Source organism: Plectropomus leopardus, chromosome 13 (assembly GCF_026936395.1).
Source record: "Plectropomus leopardus strain MGB_pleo_1.0 chromosome 13, ASM2693639v1, whole genome shotgun sequence".
Classification (NCBI taxonomy): Eukaryota; Metazoa; Chordata; class Actinopteri; order Perciformes; family Serranidae; genus Plectropomus; species Plectropomus leopardus.
The window spans coordinates 20,704,194-20,716,908 of NC_142188.1; the positions used below are offsets into that span (position 1 = coordinate 20,704,194).

Below are 12,715 nucleotides of genomic sequence, written 5' to 3' on the forward strand. Positions count from 1 at the left end.
TTATATGACTTTTTTTCTTTATTTCTTGCCGCGTCAGTTCAGGGCTTGGTACACAAAGCAGGGAATCAGTCCTGAAGGGTTTATATATCACCTACTGATATGATCTTGATTTACATAAATGTGCTGCTCTTGGGTTGAATTTATGATGATTGAGCACGTGCATCAGTAATTATTATCATATAGTTATTTGTTTTCAAAGTTTTTTTGGTGCAGTTTCTTCAAATTGTCACCAATTTTGTCTGGATTTCTTTTTTTGCAATTCATCAAACTGCCCTGCAGACGGCAGTGTCGTCTTCTAGCTGAAAACCTCAAGTGTATAAATGTTAGATTTCAACTTGAAATGCCTTTATTATCAACAGTGTTTCCAATACTTAAAGTAATGTACCGCAGTAATAATACCATGTATTATTTTTCATAGTGCAGGCTTGTGTATAATCTCAGGACTTTTTAATATAAATGTCTGCAAGTCTTTAAAAAGTCTTTAAATGTCATGTCTAAGATTTGAATTTATGATGTCTAAATTGCCATAACCTACCAGTGAACCTAATACTGTCTTTTTATTTTATACTTGCACTTACCTGTTGACAAAATGTTGGTTACCCTAACTCACTCTAAAAATCATGCTGCTACATAACACCTATCTCTTGACTTAAAAAGCATTAAGTGTCTGATACCTATAGACACCCTGAATACATTAATGTTTTATTTATATATATATATATATATATATATATATATATATATATATATATATATATATATATATATATATATATATTATAATGGCAATAATAATAATAATAATAATAATAATAATAATAATATCTATCTATCTATCTACAATGGATTTATTTGATAGTCATATTTATTTATCTCCTGATCATAGTATTTGTTTAACACTGACTGAAATGGCATTCCGTTTTATTGAAGATCTATGTTATTGATTATTAGCATCAAGGGTCCCAAACCTGTTTGTGCTTGGACCTCTAATTAGCACGAGATCACTAAACCATTGCAAAACACGGGGACCTGTCTGTCCAGCATTGTTTTGAAATATTATTATGGTGATATTTACATATGGATACAAAAACATCTTTATATTTACTCAACATACACTCAATAAAACGGAAGTGTTTATTTAACAGAAAGTTAAAATAGTACGAACATGTCCAACTTGAATTCAATCACAACAAGACTACCCCCACAACTAATCAAAATGGTACGGCTCAATCGTTGGGGCTTCACCGTGGTTGAAGAAGTTGCAACTTGCAACACAGGGATGGGGACAAGCTGGTGTCCTCCACAGTCCTGTCAAGTTTAACTCGGATAAAAAAAGAAAATTTTGTGTTTTAACAAACTTCGAGAAGACCTGCGACTGAATTTTGAACTCCTTTGCGTCGTATACTGTCATGGTAAGTAACTCGCTGCTTCATAGCTTGCTAAATGAATAGCCAAAGTTAGTGATGCACTTTGCATTAGGTTGTAACTGTTAACCCATCCAACCAAACACACGCTTTTCCTTTAGGAAAATGTTGCCACGATTTGAAGTAAGGATAAAAACAATACTAAAACGTGTGTTAAGGCTTAAGTTTCTCGTTCTTTCTGTTTTCAGGTAGCTCACTCAAAACATAAATATGTCTAATCAGCTACTCGAAAACTTTGACAGCACGCACGGCTAACGTTACTAACGTTAGCTCAGGAGGCTGCCTTAAAAACATCGACATGTGTAAATCCGGCGACAATATGGGGAAAAAGTCGAAACATGAAAGTTTAAATGCACCTGTATCAGCCCATCTCTCCTAGGCTGTACTCCAGTACCAAGTTTTTGAAAAGTCTGATTTTAGCAAGGTTTTATTATCTGAATAAATCATTAAATCCACATATAAATTTTCGTGTCAGGGCTCTGAGTCAACCCTAAAATATGCACTGCTCCCCCAAAACTAAAAAGCTGGCTCACCCTATTGTTTTCAAATGGGGTGAGTATAAATGGCCCTGTTTTTTTCTTAGATACCCCCTCTTATTTTACTACTTTATGGTTTTAGCGGGCTGCGAGGATCACTCCAGAGCTTGCACAGTGCAGAGGGGATGTTTTTCCAACAGCCAGCAATAGGGATTATGACAGTCTTGGAGGGGAATTAAGGCATACAGATGGCTGCTCTCATGTGATGCCAGGTTTCACCCTGGTCAGCAACAAGGGGGATGTCTGAAGACGCCAGGCAACACTGTTTGGGCTGATAGTAAACTTGTTGTGGAGTTGGGATGCAGATGAGTGTACTATTCTTGATTGCACTTTGGATTAAAAGCTGGTTAAAGTTGGTATAGCTTTACCATATTCATTAGTTACTCAGCATTGTTCATGCTTTACACCAGCTGTTTATTACATCAAAATATGGCTTAAATATTTCAGCCATATTTCGATGTAATATGGCAGCACTGATGACTAACACTGCTTATTCTTTTAAGTAAACTTTTGTTTGTGCTGTGCCATCAATAACATGCTGTTTTGTATTAAGATACCCCTTTTCAATTTGAATATTAAGGTGCATTCATAGTTATTGTATCAGTTGTCTATGACATTTTTTCCCAGCTGAGCTTTTAAGTACATTAATATTGCATTTACTGTAGGTCAAGTGTGGAAAAGTCTCCAACATAAACAATCCAAATGCTAATTGGCCAAACATTACAATGCAAATGTGAGTTCAAATGTCTGGCAAGGCTTATTATAATTTCTTAAATACAAGTATTTTAGTTCTTGAAATGTGCAGCGTAAACAGGGTTTCCGCAGGGTCAGAGCAGATGCAAAAACAAGCAAAAACACTCGCAAGCCCATTCACATTCTTGCACAATGCATTTTTACCTTTATAAATCTGTCTCTATTTTTCAGTCTTATTGCTTCACAAATATATCGCTCACATATGTCTGCAACCTTTTTCCAATGTCTCTGTAATCAAAATATATATACATTTTTATACAAGTTTGTGATTTTTGAGTAAATGACTACCATATAAATGAAGCTGTATAGATTAGAATGTGTAGAGACCAGAGTAGAAAGGTACAACACAAGACCCCAAAAGTACATTATCATTAAAAGAGAATGATTTTATTGATACAATGATTATTCATACATTGTCAGTGTAAATATTCACTTGGGTCTGTTGAGTTTTGTGCCTTTTGCTGCAGCGTCAGTATAACTGTACAAAATTGCCGAGTTTGACTCATAGACAAGTCAGATGCTCAGGCTACTGGATTTTCAGGTTTTTTAATGTCTGTTGCACTGACACACAGATGTGAGTGGGGCTGTGTTTGAACATGTCCATAAATCATATTGGGTACAACAAATGTTTTGCTTTCTTAGCCAATACACTTTTAAAGTTCCCACAACTTGTTTTATTCACACTGGCAACATCTTTATAATGTTTTATGATTTATCTCCTTGTGGCTTTTGTTGGTGTTTTTATACATATGTTTACAGAATTTCGTCCAATGTGAATGCAAAACTACTGAAGATTTAGGTGTTAAAATATATAGGTATGATGCAAAGAAACCGCCTCTGTCCAAGAATCTCCTACCATGCTGTATATTGTCTTATTTTTACTTGGAGGAGATTGGCACAAGCAGGCTGCTTCGGTTATGGATCATTTGTTTTTGTCCCTTGCATTTCCTTTTTTTTTTTTTTAAATGGTTGTCGTCAAGAGCTGGATTTAAGGGGATCAGCGTCGGCGCGCGGCAGTAATTAACCTGATTAATTGATTCTGAGACGTTAATCAGATGAGCCTCGTACCAGAAGGGCCTTCAGATCAGCATAGTGGGGCAAACTTCAGGTGAGCCTTGGTTTCAGTTAGACTGTCCCTGTCCACCATGGCCGTTTGTTTTGGTATGTTTAGCAGAATCTGCAATAATACGATTCCTTTTCATAGCATTGTGTTGCTGTTGTTAATGTTGGAATAGTATGCACAGGGATTATCTGATTCATTGTTTCCAGTTGATGACTATTATAAGGATTACAGGATGATAATCTCATTGAATTTACCCATCTATATCCCTGTTGTTATTCAGTCATACACAGTTGTAGTGTGTGCTGATTTAATGGGTCAAGATGCCTTTTAAGGAAGACCCACTCGTTTCATTTAAGTTTTTTGCTTATTTTTGGATGTTCCTTCTGTAATATAATTGTGGTGGTTAAACACTTGGCCTTAAACCCCACCAGAATGGACAAGTTATGTTGAGTTAATCTTGTCTGTGGGATAGTGGAAGACACTTATGTACTTATATGTCTGATTGTTGGATTGTTTATGCTTTGACTGACAGTATAATGCAATAAAAATCCAGAGGGCTGCGCAGCAGAACCTAGATGTGCTACAAATTCCATTCTGCTGTCTTCATGATTCACAATGGACTACTGGATCATGTTTTTTAATTTCTTTGCTTATCTCACACTGATGTCATCTATCTTTTTCAGATACAATATGGAGGAACTGCCCTGGAACAGATAAGAAGTGAAGGATAGGGGAAGAGAGACAAGAAGGAGGCAGTTTAAGAGAAAGAAAGAACTTATCACCAACATACACAAGACATCATGTCCACCTCGATAAAGCACGAGAGAACTATTTGTGTTCTCCTCCCCAACAAGGACCAGCTGGACATCACCGTCGGGGTGGGTGTTTTTAATATGTCTAGTTGACTTCTTGACTCAAGAGGTCTCAACAGGTGGTCAAAGTTCTGTTTATCATTACAGTGTTTTGGCTGCACTGCATAGTTTGTGAATGAATAGTGACTTTTTTGTCTTTTCATCCACTTCAGCTGAAGTCCACGGGGCAGGATGTTTTTAATCGAGTGGCAGAGCTTCTTGGAATCAAAGAGCTGCACTTCTTTGGCTTCACAGTTGTGAAGGGTAAGTTTTTGACCCTCACGCCTCTGAACCCGAGAAGACTGTTCACACTAGAGCACTCAGCAGTATTGTCACAAGTTTTGTCGATCACACACCTGAACCACTTTTCAGCAGTCAGCCAGTGAGATTGTAACCAGGAGCATCATGCTGGGATTATGACTGTGACTGCAGGGCTTTGTGGTGCCACTCTTTTGGTGGCACTTGTTTATGTAATATTGTGGAAACAGTTTTCTGCTAAAAAGGCTATTTCACTAAAGCCAAAACACGTCATTGCGTCCTCCCAGTCTGCATAATTGAATGGTGTAATCCACTTTAGCCACTGAGCAAAGTTCTGAACTTTCTGTTTCCTCGCGTTTCTGTTTTCGGCCTTTGTACAAATACGTTGAAATGGCTTGGTAATCTTGTGTGGCTCACCACTTGAACAAGCAGCCTTTTGTTTTTGTGGTGTTGGTTCAGCGATCACTTAGGCCTGGATTCCTGCAATATTAACTTCATTAAAGCCTGGAATGCACCCTTGCATTCCTCCCCTTCACTGAGAGGGAGGGACGGATTGATGATGGGAAGAAGAGGGTGGGAGTGGAGGTAAAAGAGGTAGGGGGACTCGTCATGACACAGGCCGCCTTACTCAACTCTTACTCAAAGACTTGAATGAAGGATGAGAGGTGAAGGAGCTGGAATGAGTCAGAGTGGGAACAGGCTGAAAGGAGAGATGGATGGTTAAAGGAACGTGTTGGGAAACAGCTCGGGGAGCATGATTTGACTACACAAAGTTGAACAAAAGAGATAAGGGTGAAATAGAAAATGCCCATGTCATGACTCATGGGACCAGGCGGAGAGTGATACAACATCCTCGCTCTCAGCACAGGTTGCAAACAGCTTTTTAGCTCCTCTGCTGAAACAGAATTCAATTGTGTTTTGGATAAGACTACATTCACATCAGTACATGGTCATATTCAGGGGACTATTAGATATATAAAAAAACAAAATGTCAGCACAGTCCAAACATATTCACCCTGTGTCATTGGGCCTACTCTTACACTCACATTACCCATTTTTATTTGTTACTATTATTGACAATAATAGTAATAAATAAGAATAGTAATTATTAGTAAGTATTATTATTGTTGCTATTATTATTACTACTACTAATGTTATTATTACCTAATTTCTTAATTTTCATTCAATAAATGTAAAATTACGTATGGTTTGTGTGAATGCAGTGGAGAAAACACAAAAAAAGAAAACTGTGGGCAAGACTGTAAATATTTTTGCAATAGCTGTTTGGTCTGTGCAGCCATGCTACCGCTGAAACATTAACATTAGCATTGTTGTCACTAGCTTGCTAGTAGCCTCATTTGCAAAGGAAGAACAAGGGCTTTTTTTTCCTTTACCCTAATTAATCCCATTGTTGGTGAGATTTTCCGCCTGGTTACACTATTGTTTTGTTTGCTTGCTAACTGTCTGCTTGTTTCCTGATTGTCTCTCTCCTTCCTAGACAATGAGCACATATTTATAGACATGGAGGAGAAACTGACTAAGTACTTTCCAAAGGAATGGAAGCAAGATTCAGTAAAGGTGAGGTAGTCTGTTGCAAAATGTTTAACATTTTGACAGTAAATTAGGAGCATTTTTTTGCTGTGACCCACTCTCCAAACTAATTGTAGATGTCAGTTAATTGGGAGGCACAGTTCAGTGGCCTACATGCCACGACTTTTCATTTAGCATGACAAAAAGATGCACACAGGCCTTCTCTAACATATCTCTGTCTTCATACAGGGATTACACAGAAGGCCGCTGCCTCTAGTGCTTTGCCTCAAAGTGCAGTACTACATAGAAAACGGCAGACTCATTTGGTATGTCATAAATATGTTCTGTATGTATCTTCTTCACTATTTGACTAGTTTTGGTTTTTTTTTTTCCATACGTCTTTGTCCTGCTTTCTGACATCTTTTTTTCTTCTTTTTTTTTGGTACCAGTGAACGTAAGGCACGGCATCTGTATTACTCAGACTTGCGGGAACGGGTGCTTCGCTCTGAATGTCGTCAGCAGGAGGAGGTGTACTTCCAGTTGGCAGGTTACGCCTTGCAGGCTAACCTTGGTGACCACCCGCTGCCAAAGGACGATATGGAGGTCACTCCTTATTTTGAACCTAAGGAGTATTTTCCCCCTTGGGTAGGTGTTACCTTGTCGCAGCAGCATTTAAAAAAAATGTTCAGTTTAAAATTGTATTACATTTGTTCTTGAAAATACATGTTTTGAGGTTTTGTTGTGCAGTCTGCCCTAATCAGTGGTTGTGCCTTCTTACTTCTGTAGATTGTAGCTAAGAGGGGAGTAAATTACCTCCTCTGCCATGGGCCCAAGGTGCATCAGGAGCTGTGGGGCATGTCTGCTCGGGATGCCATGCTGCTCTTCATCAGGGAGTCATGTCGACTGGAGGATGTACCTGTCACGTTTTACAAACTGCAAAAGGTCATGAGTCAGTATAGTCTTTCAGTATCATTAATTGGGTGGCTTGAATTGAGTTTTTGGAGCACAACACTGGGAGCACTGCAGGCATGGGCGTACAATGAGACAGTGGGCCCCTGGGCACAGACATTCAAAAGGCCCCACCACCTCTCCTACAAAGGAGAAAGACATACAGACTCTCAGAGGGTTTTGCCTCTTTTTTGTTGTTGTTTTACATCACTTTTTGGGCTGCCCCTTGAAATTCTGAGATTTAAATCATCGGTCAGAGACCCCTCAGTCGACTGAGATGACTTCAGGTCAAGCAGTCTTTTTTTTTCTGCTAGTCAGCATTCTGTGCAGTGTACTTTCAGGGATATTTTGGCTGCAGAGTGAGCTTTCTTGACTTTCACGCTACTCTTTGGTGCTGGGAGCTGCAGACATGCAGGAAGCAGCACAGAGGGGGATAGATGAGAGACCTGCTAGCTGCAGGGTGTGTTTTTTTGCACGGTTGTTTTATATTATTTAAAAAAAGAAATTGTGATTTATGCTAGTGGATAGTGGAATTTGTTTTCTGTAAATTTTTATCTACGGCCATTCCAGACGTATTCCTTCCCTCTGAGTAAGACACTGTCTTTTCCAGCACAAATACTGTTACTCTGGCTTCATTTGAGCTGTGCTGGATAAATGACTATGGGGTAGTTATGTAACCTTCCATCTAATCCAGTTTGTTGTCTTCCCCATTCCAAGATCACTCATCTCCAGAGTGATAGTTTGAACGCTGGCCCGTCCATTGCGTAATGTACTATCACTTTTAATTTGTTGTTAGCAGCGGCCCCAGTGTAAAGTAGGAGAGGGGCTCAACTGTGAAAAAGCTATCTTATCTGAACTGTTCAGATGCCTCTCTGACATCTCATCATTCATTTGTCCAGGACAAAAAGGCAGAGAGAGGAACGGCATTGCTCGGTCTGACCCTGCGAGGAATGCAGGTTTATCAGGTACGTGCATGTGTGAGTGTGTTATTGATGCATGGTGTATGCGTCAACACATGCGTATATAAGAGTGAATCTGCATTGGCTCAAAGATTCAGTCTTTGTTGTAGCTCTATAAAACCTCTGACGAGACGTGTGAAGAATGTGTGGGATTGCCACCAACAGCAGTGCACGAAGAGATAGGAGCCGTCTGCAAATGCCCGTCGGTTGTTTGATCTGTCCATCAGGGGCCATCTGGGGGGGATTAGGGCTCCAGGCCTGGGTGATTAAAGAGCCAGCAGACCGTGAGATACCATGACAAGCCCCTGGCCTCTTCGCCAAGTCCAGATGGCTCCTGTGAACAAAAAGACAATTGATTATTGATCACTAATTTCAAAATATATCCCAGTAGATTACACATCCAGAAATCTCTTGTTGCTCAAACACAAAAACTCACCAGCATTTGAGCTATTTCTTTTCATTATGTGTGTGTGCTTGTGGTTTGTATTTGTAGGAGGTGAACAATATTCGACAGCTGCTGTACGACTTCCCCTGGTCAAACGTGGGCCGTCTCACCTTCCTGGTAAGCATGCAGCTCATTTCCATTTTCTGTTAAGACGAGGTGGATTTGTTGTAATTATTTAATGGGCATTAGCTATGTACCCTATGTATAATATGTTGTCCCATTCAGGGCAAGAAATTCGAGATCCAGCCAGATGGCTTGCCATCAGCCAGGAAGCTGGTTTACTACACCGGGTCATCGTTCCGCTCTCGCCACCTCCTGCTGCACCTGAGCAGCAGCCATCGCATCTACCTCAGCCTTCAGCCTGCCCTCAAACACCTACGCCAGCTGGAGGAGAGCGAAGGTAGGGGAGGGAGAATATAAGGACAAGATTAGTATTAGTGATAATTACAGTTTGGCCGGGGGCCACATTTACTCAGCAGAACACTTCTGTAGCCACAGGAATGCATAACTTCAGAAAAGTCACTTCTTTTGGTTAATAATCACATTTGTAGCACTGTGGCTACAATCAAGAGTTTTTTGTTGATTAGCAACCTTTAAAGCATAATCAATACTTTTTCTAACATGTTAAGCAGCTTATGGTAGTTTCCAGTTCACTGAGCACAGCTAGTATCCTTGGTATATCTTAAGTACTTTTAACAAACATCTTACCATAGTTCCTTAAGATGATTTATCCTTCAATAGAAAATAATGTCTTTTCTTCATTTTAGAAAAAAAGCGTTACAGAGAGTCATATATCAGCGATGACCTGGACTTGGACCCCCCAGGCAGTGAGAGCAGCCCTGGTCTGTCTCGACACTCCACCAGCAGCTCTGGGATTGAAGCCGACGCCCGTCAACACAGCATCTCCACGGAGATGGCCTCCATGGAGGAGGAAGGTCAACGGCAAGCAGAGAAGGGCTTCAGCTCAGGAGCCAGCCGTGGCAGCTCCTGTACCTCTGGGTTTGACACCGGCAGTAAAGCTCGAATAGAAGACGAGGGGTGGCAAGAGGAAGGTGAGAGGATTTTTATACTGAAGAATTTGTACAGAACATCTTATCAGTCCCTCTGCATTTTTTTTTATTAAATTGGTGCTTCATTTTTTGAATTGAATATGAAATGATGTGTTTACTCTTTGGGGACTAATAGTTTAGCAGTGATCTGTTGAGAATATGTGAGTTTAATAATGTTATTATCATCGCCTTCACATAACCCTTAACTAAGAGGTACTTGGCACTGAAAGGTTTCTCATAGGTAAATGTGGGTAGTGAAGCCTAAAGACTGTGTACTGGGGATGTTAATAATTAATATAAGAATATTTTAAGTATAAAGTATTAACCTTTGATAAGGAGGGTTGGCTTCACAGTATCTGTGCATCCCTGGGACCTCAGTATAGTCTGTGTATGAGTTTTTAGCTGTTTTTTTCGGTGGGAATAATTGCGCTGATTTACACAGTGCCTCCTCTGGCTATCCACTATGCAAAACCCGCCTTTCAATAAAGATAACCTAATGTTAGTATTTCAGTCAGAGCTGTGTATTGGCAAGAATTTGGCAATACGAGACATATAACAATACAAGGGTTGCTATTTTTTAAATTAGCTGTTTTGTAGGACTCTGCTCTTTGTGCCCCCAAAAAGGAAAATAGATTAGATAGATTCAGTATCACAAAACACAATACAGTGTCTGTTGATACTCAAGTAATTTGCATATCTGTGTTCTTTCAGTACACACCTTGAGCCCTTGTACACATGGTATGCAAAGTCGTTTTTTTGTTTGTTTGTTTGTTTCACAGTGATCTTGAAGCACAATGAAATAAATTTCAGATTTTTCATAATCAGATTTTTAAACATTTTTTCTCCCAGAGATCAAAACCAATATTGGAAGTCCAAAGGAGGTTCTTGTGGATGATCCATACGAGATGTTCCAGTTGGCTGATCTTCTTGAAGGAGTGTCAGTCGATTGTTCAGAACTCTCCTCAGAGACTCACTCACCAAGTAAATAAATAATTTTATTGTGACATACAGGATATCATTCAAACAGTATTTTATTTGTTCTCATCCAGTTAGTGAAAACAAAATTGTCTGCAATCTCAAACTCTAATAAAATCTTTTGGTCTCGATAGAAAACAAAGCCTGTACCCCAGACAGTGATGAAGACCTTGAGAAGTTACATAACAAGGATATGTTAAAACAGGTTGGTCGTCTATCTTTTATTCCCTTCTTTTTCTTTGCTTCCATTGGATTTCTCTGTTGCATTAGCTTTTATCTTTACTTTCTGTCTCTATTCTAGATGCTGAAATCTAGGGCACAAGTAAGCGTGGATCGGCACAGCCACAGTCTAGATGATGTACGTCTGTTTCCACCTCCAGTCCCCCTGGGGACGACACTGCCACCTGATTCCTCCCACAGCTACACCTTTGGCCTCCTAGATGCCTCAACAAACACAAAGACCCCTGTTGGTGACAGTTATCATCCCCTTTTGCACTGCCAAGACAAACCCTCCTTCTATGGCCGCAGGTCTACCAACTGCCTCTCCCTGGACATGTTAGGTGATGAACAGTTTCTGGAATTCCTTCTTTGAATACATCAAGTGTTGATGTCCACAAATAGGCCCGTTCTCTTCCATTTACAGTGCAGCTTAACACATAGGTTGCCAGCACATGAATGTCTCAGTTTTCTACTGTGTGGTGATGACAATGTGGGATGTGTGTGTTTCAAATTGCAGAGACACATTGGTAAAAATGACGGGACCCCTCATTCCTCTTAGAAAAGATGTGGATTAGAGAACAGAGACCTTAATCAGCAACATTTCGATCAGTGAGCAGAGCATATTTATTATTGTATATTATGTACATACTACTTGCACTATTTTATTACATATCACCTTTTGAGTAAAAATGGTTCTAATCAATTGTATTGTGTTTTGTAAAGTTCAGGCTGTTCAAATGTTTCTGAAATGTCCAAATAAGTTGATGTCAGGGGCAGAGTGTTTGACAGGAAGAGATATTTGGTCATTTTAAGGCTATGCACTCGTGCTGTACTGGACATTCAGATGGGACTTATCTCCCTTGCCATAAACCTATTTGATAATATAAACGCTTAAATTTCCTTGTTTCATTCAGGAGAATCTCCAGAAGCCACGGTGCTAATGTTTTCACTCCTGTTTTTTATCATGTTTTTTTAAATCATATTTTATAACATACTCTATTTTTGTATAGTGTGCTCTGTCATGCTTTTCCTATTAGTCTGCCACAGCAATGTAGCTGCCGATGTGGAAAATTGAACCTCTTTACAGCTGGTAATGCATTCATCCAAAGCTCCCCCATTCTATACTGTCACCCCGCTGTCTTAATTAAGTATTCTTTGTAAAGCACTATTTCTGTAACCAGTAAATGTATAATGAATCTGCAGTATTTTTGTATTATGTAACCCTGAAACAAAGAGTCTTTCTGTCATTTTCTTTCTCAGATGTTATGTTCACTGTTTTGTACATGATAATTGGTATGCAAAAGAAGTGATGTCATAGCTGATAGGAGCTCACTTGGAATGATTGTAAGTCATTAACCACATCAACTTTTTCTCAATGCCAATAATGTACAAACTGTTAGAGTTAATTCGCAATACTGAACAATTCATTTTTTATCTAAAGCAATGTTTTTTATCTTAGTGAAAATAAATTCTTATCCAACTAAAGTGAACTAGCTGTTTTTAGTTTTTTTGTACTGTTGTACAACTATAATGCTAATGTTTAAATTTGAATTCCATTTAATGGGTATAGTTCATAGACTGTATAGTCTGGCAGTGGTACTCAACTTTTTGGGTTTGTTTGGGTTTTTTGTACTTTGGATATAGGCAAAACAATGTGCCTGAGTGCATTAAAAAAAGCTTCAACATAGAGCAAATGTATCAAAAA

The 12,715-nt window shown here is 39.2% G+C and overlaps 1 protein-coding gene across 2 annotated transcripts; it reads left to right on the forward strand.

Moving 5' to 3' along the window:
* Window positions 1-1,228: 1,228 nt before the first annotated feature.
* On the forward strand, window positions 1,229-12,495 carry LOC121954960 (FERM domain-containing protein 6). Of its 2 annotated transcripts, XM_042502719.2 has the most exons (15): window positions 1,229-1,412; window positions 4,460-4,654; window positions 4,801-4,891; window positions 6,384-6,463; window positions 6,665-6,741; window positions 6,865-7,060; window positions 7,202-7,357; window positions 8,263-8,328; window positions 8,816-8,884; window positions 8,993-9,167; window positions 9,535-9,819; window positions 10,528-10,554; window positions 10,666-10,797; window positions 10,926-10,996; window positions 11,093-12,495. In XM_042502719.2, the coding sequence occupies exons 2-15, from the start codon at window positions 4,577-4,579 to the stop codon at window positions 11,381-11,383; spliced, it is 1,794 nt and encodes a 597-aa protein (XP_042358653.1). In that variant the 5' UTR covers window positions 1,229-1,412; window positions 4,460-4,576; the 3' UTR covers window positions 11,384-12,495. The 2 variants fall into 2 exon arrangements, with proteins under 2 accessions (XP_042358653.1, XP_042358654.1); XM_042502720.2 differs by lacking the exon at window positions 10,528-10,554 and having other exon boundaries at window positions 1,232-1,412.
* The last annotated feature ends 220 nt before the right edge of the window (window positions 12,496-12,715 follow it).

Bases quoted from the DNA above. Each gene is read 5' to 3' on its own strand.
- LOC121954960 (XM_042502719.2), top strand. From the start codon at position 4,577: ATGTCCACCTCGATAAAGCACGAGAGAACTATTTGTGTTCTCCTCCCC. The intron at 4,892-6,383 runs GTAAGTTTTTGA...TCTCCTTCCTAG, and splicing joins TGGCTTCACAGTTGTGAAGG to ACAATGAGCACATATTTATA. The intron at 9,820-10,527 runs GTGAGAGGATTT...GTGTTCTTTCAG, and splicing joins CGAGGGGTGGCAAGAGGAAG to TACACACCTTGAGCCCTTGT.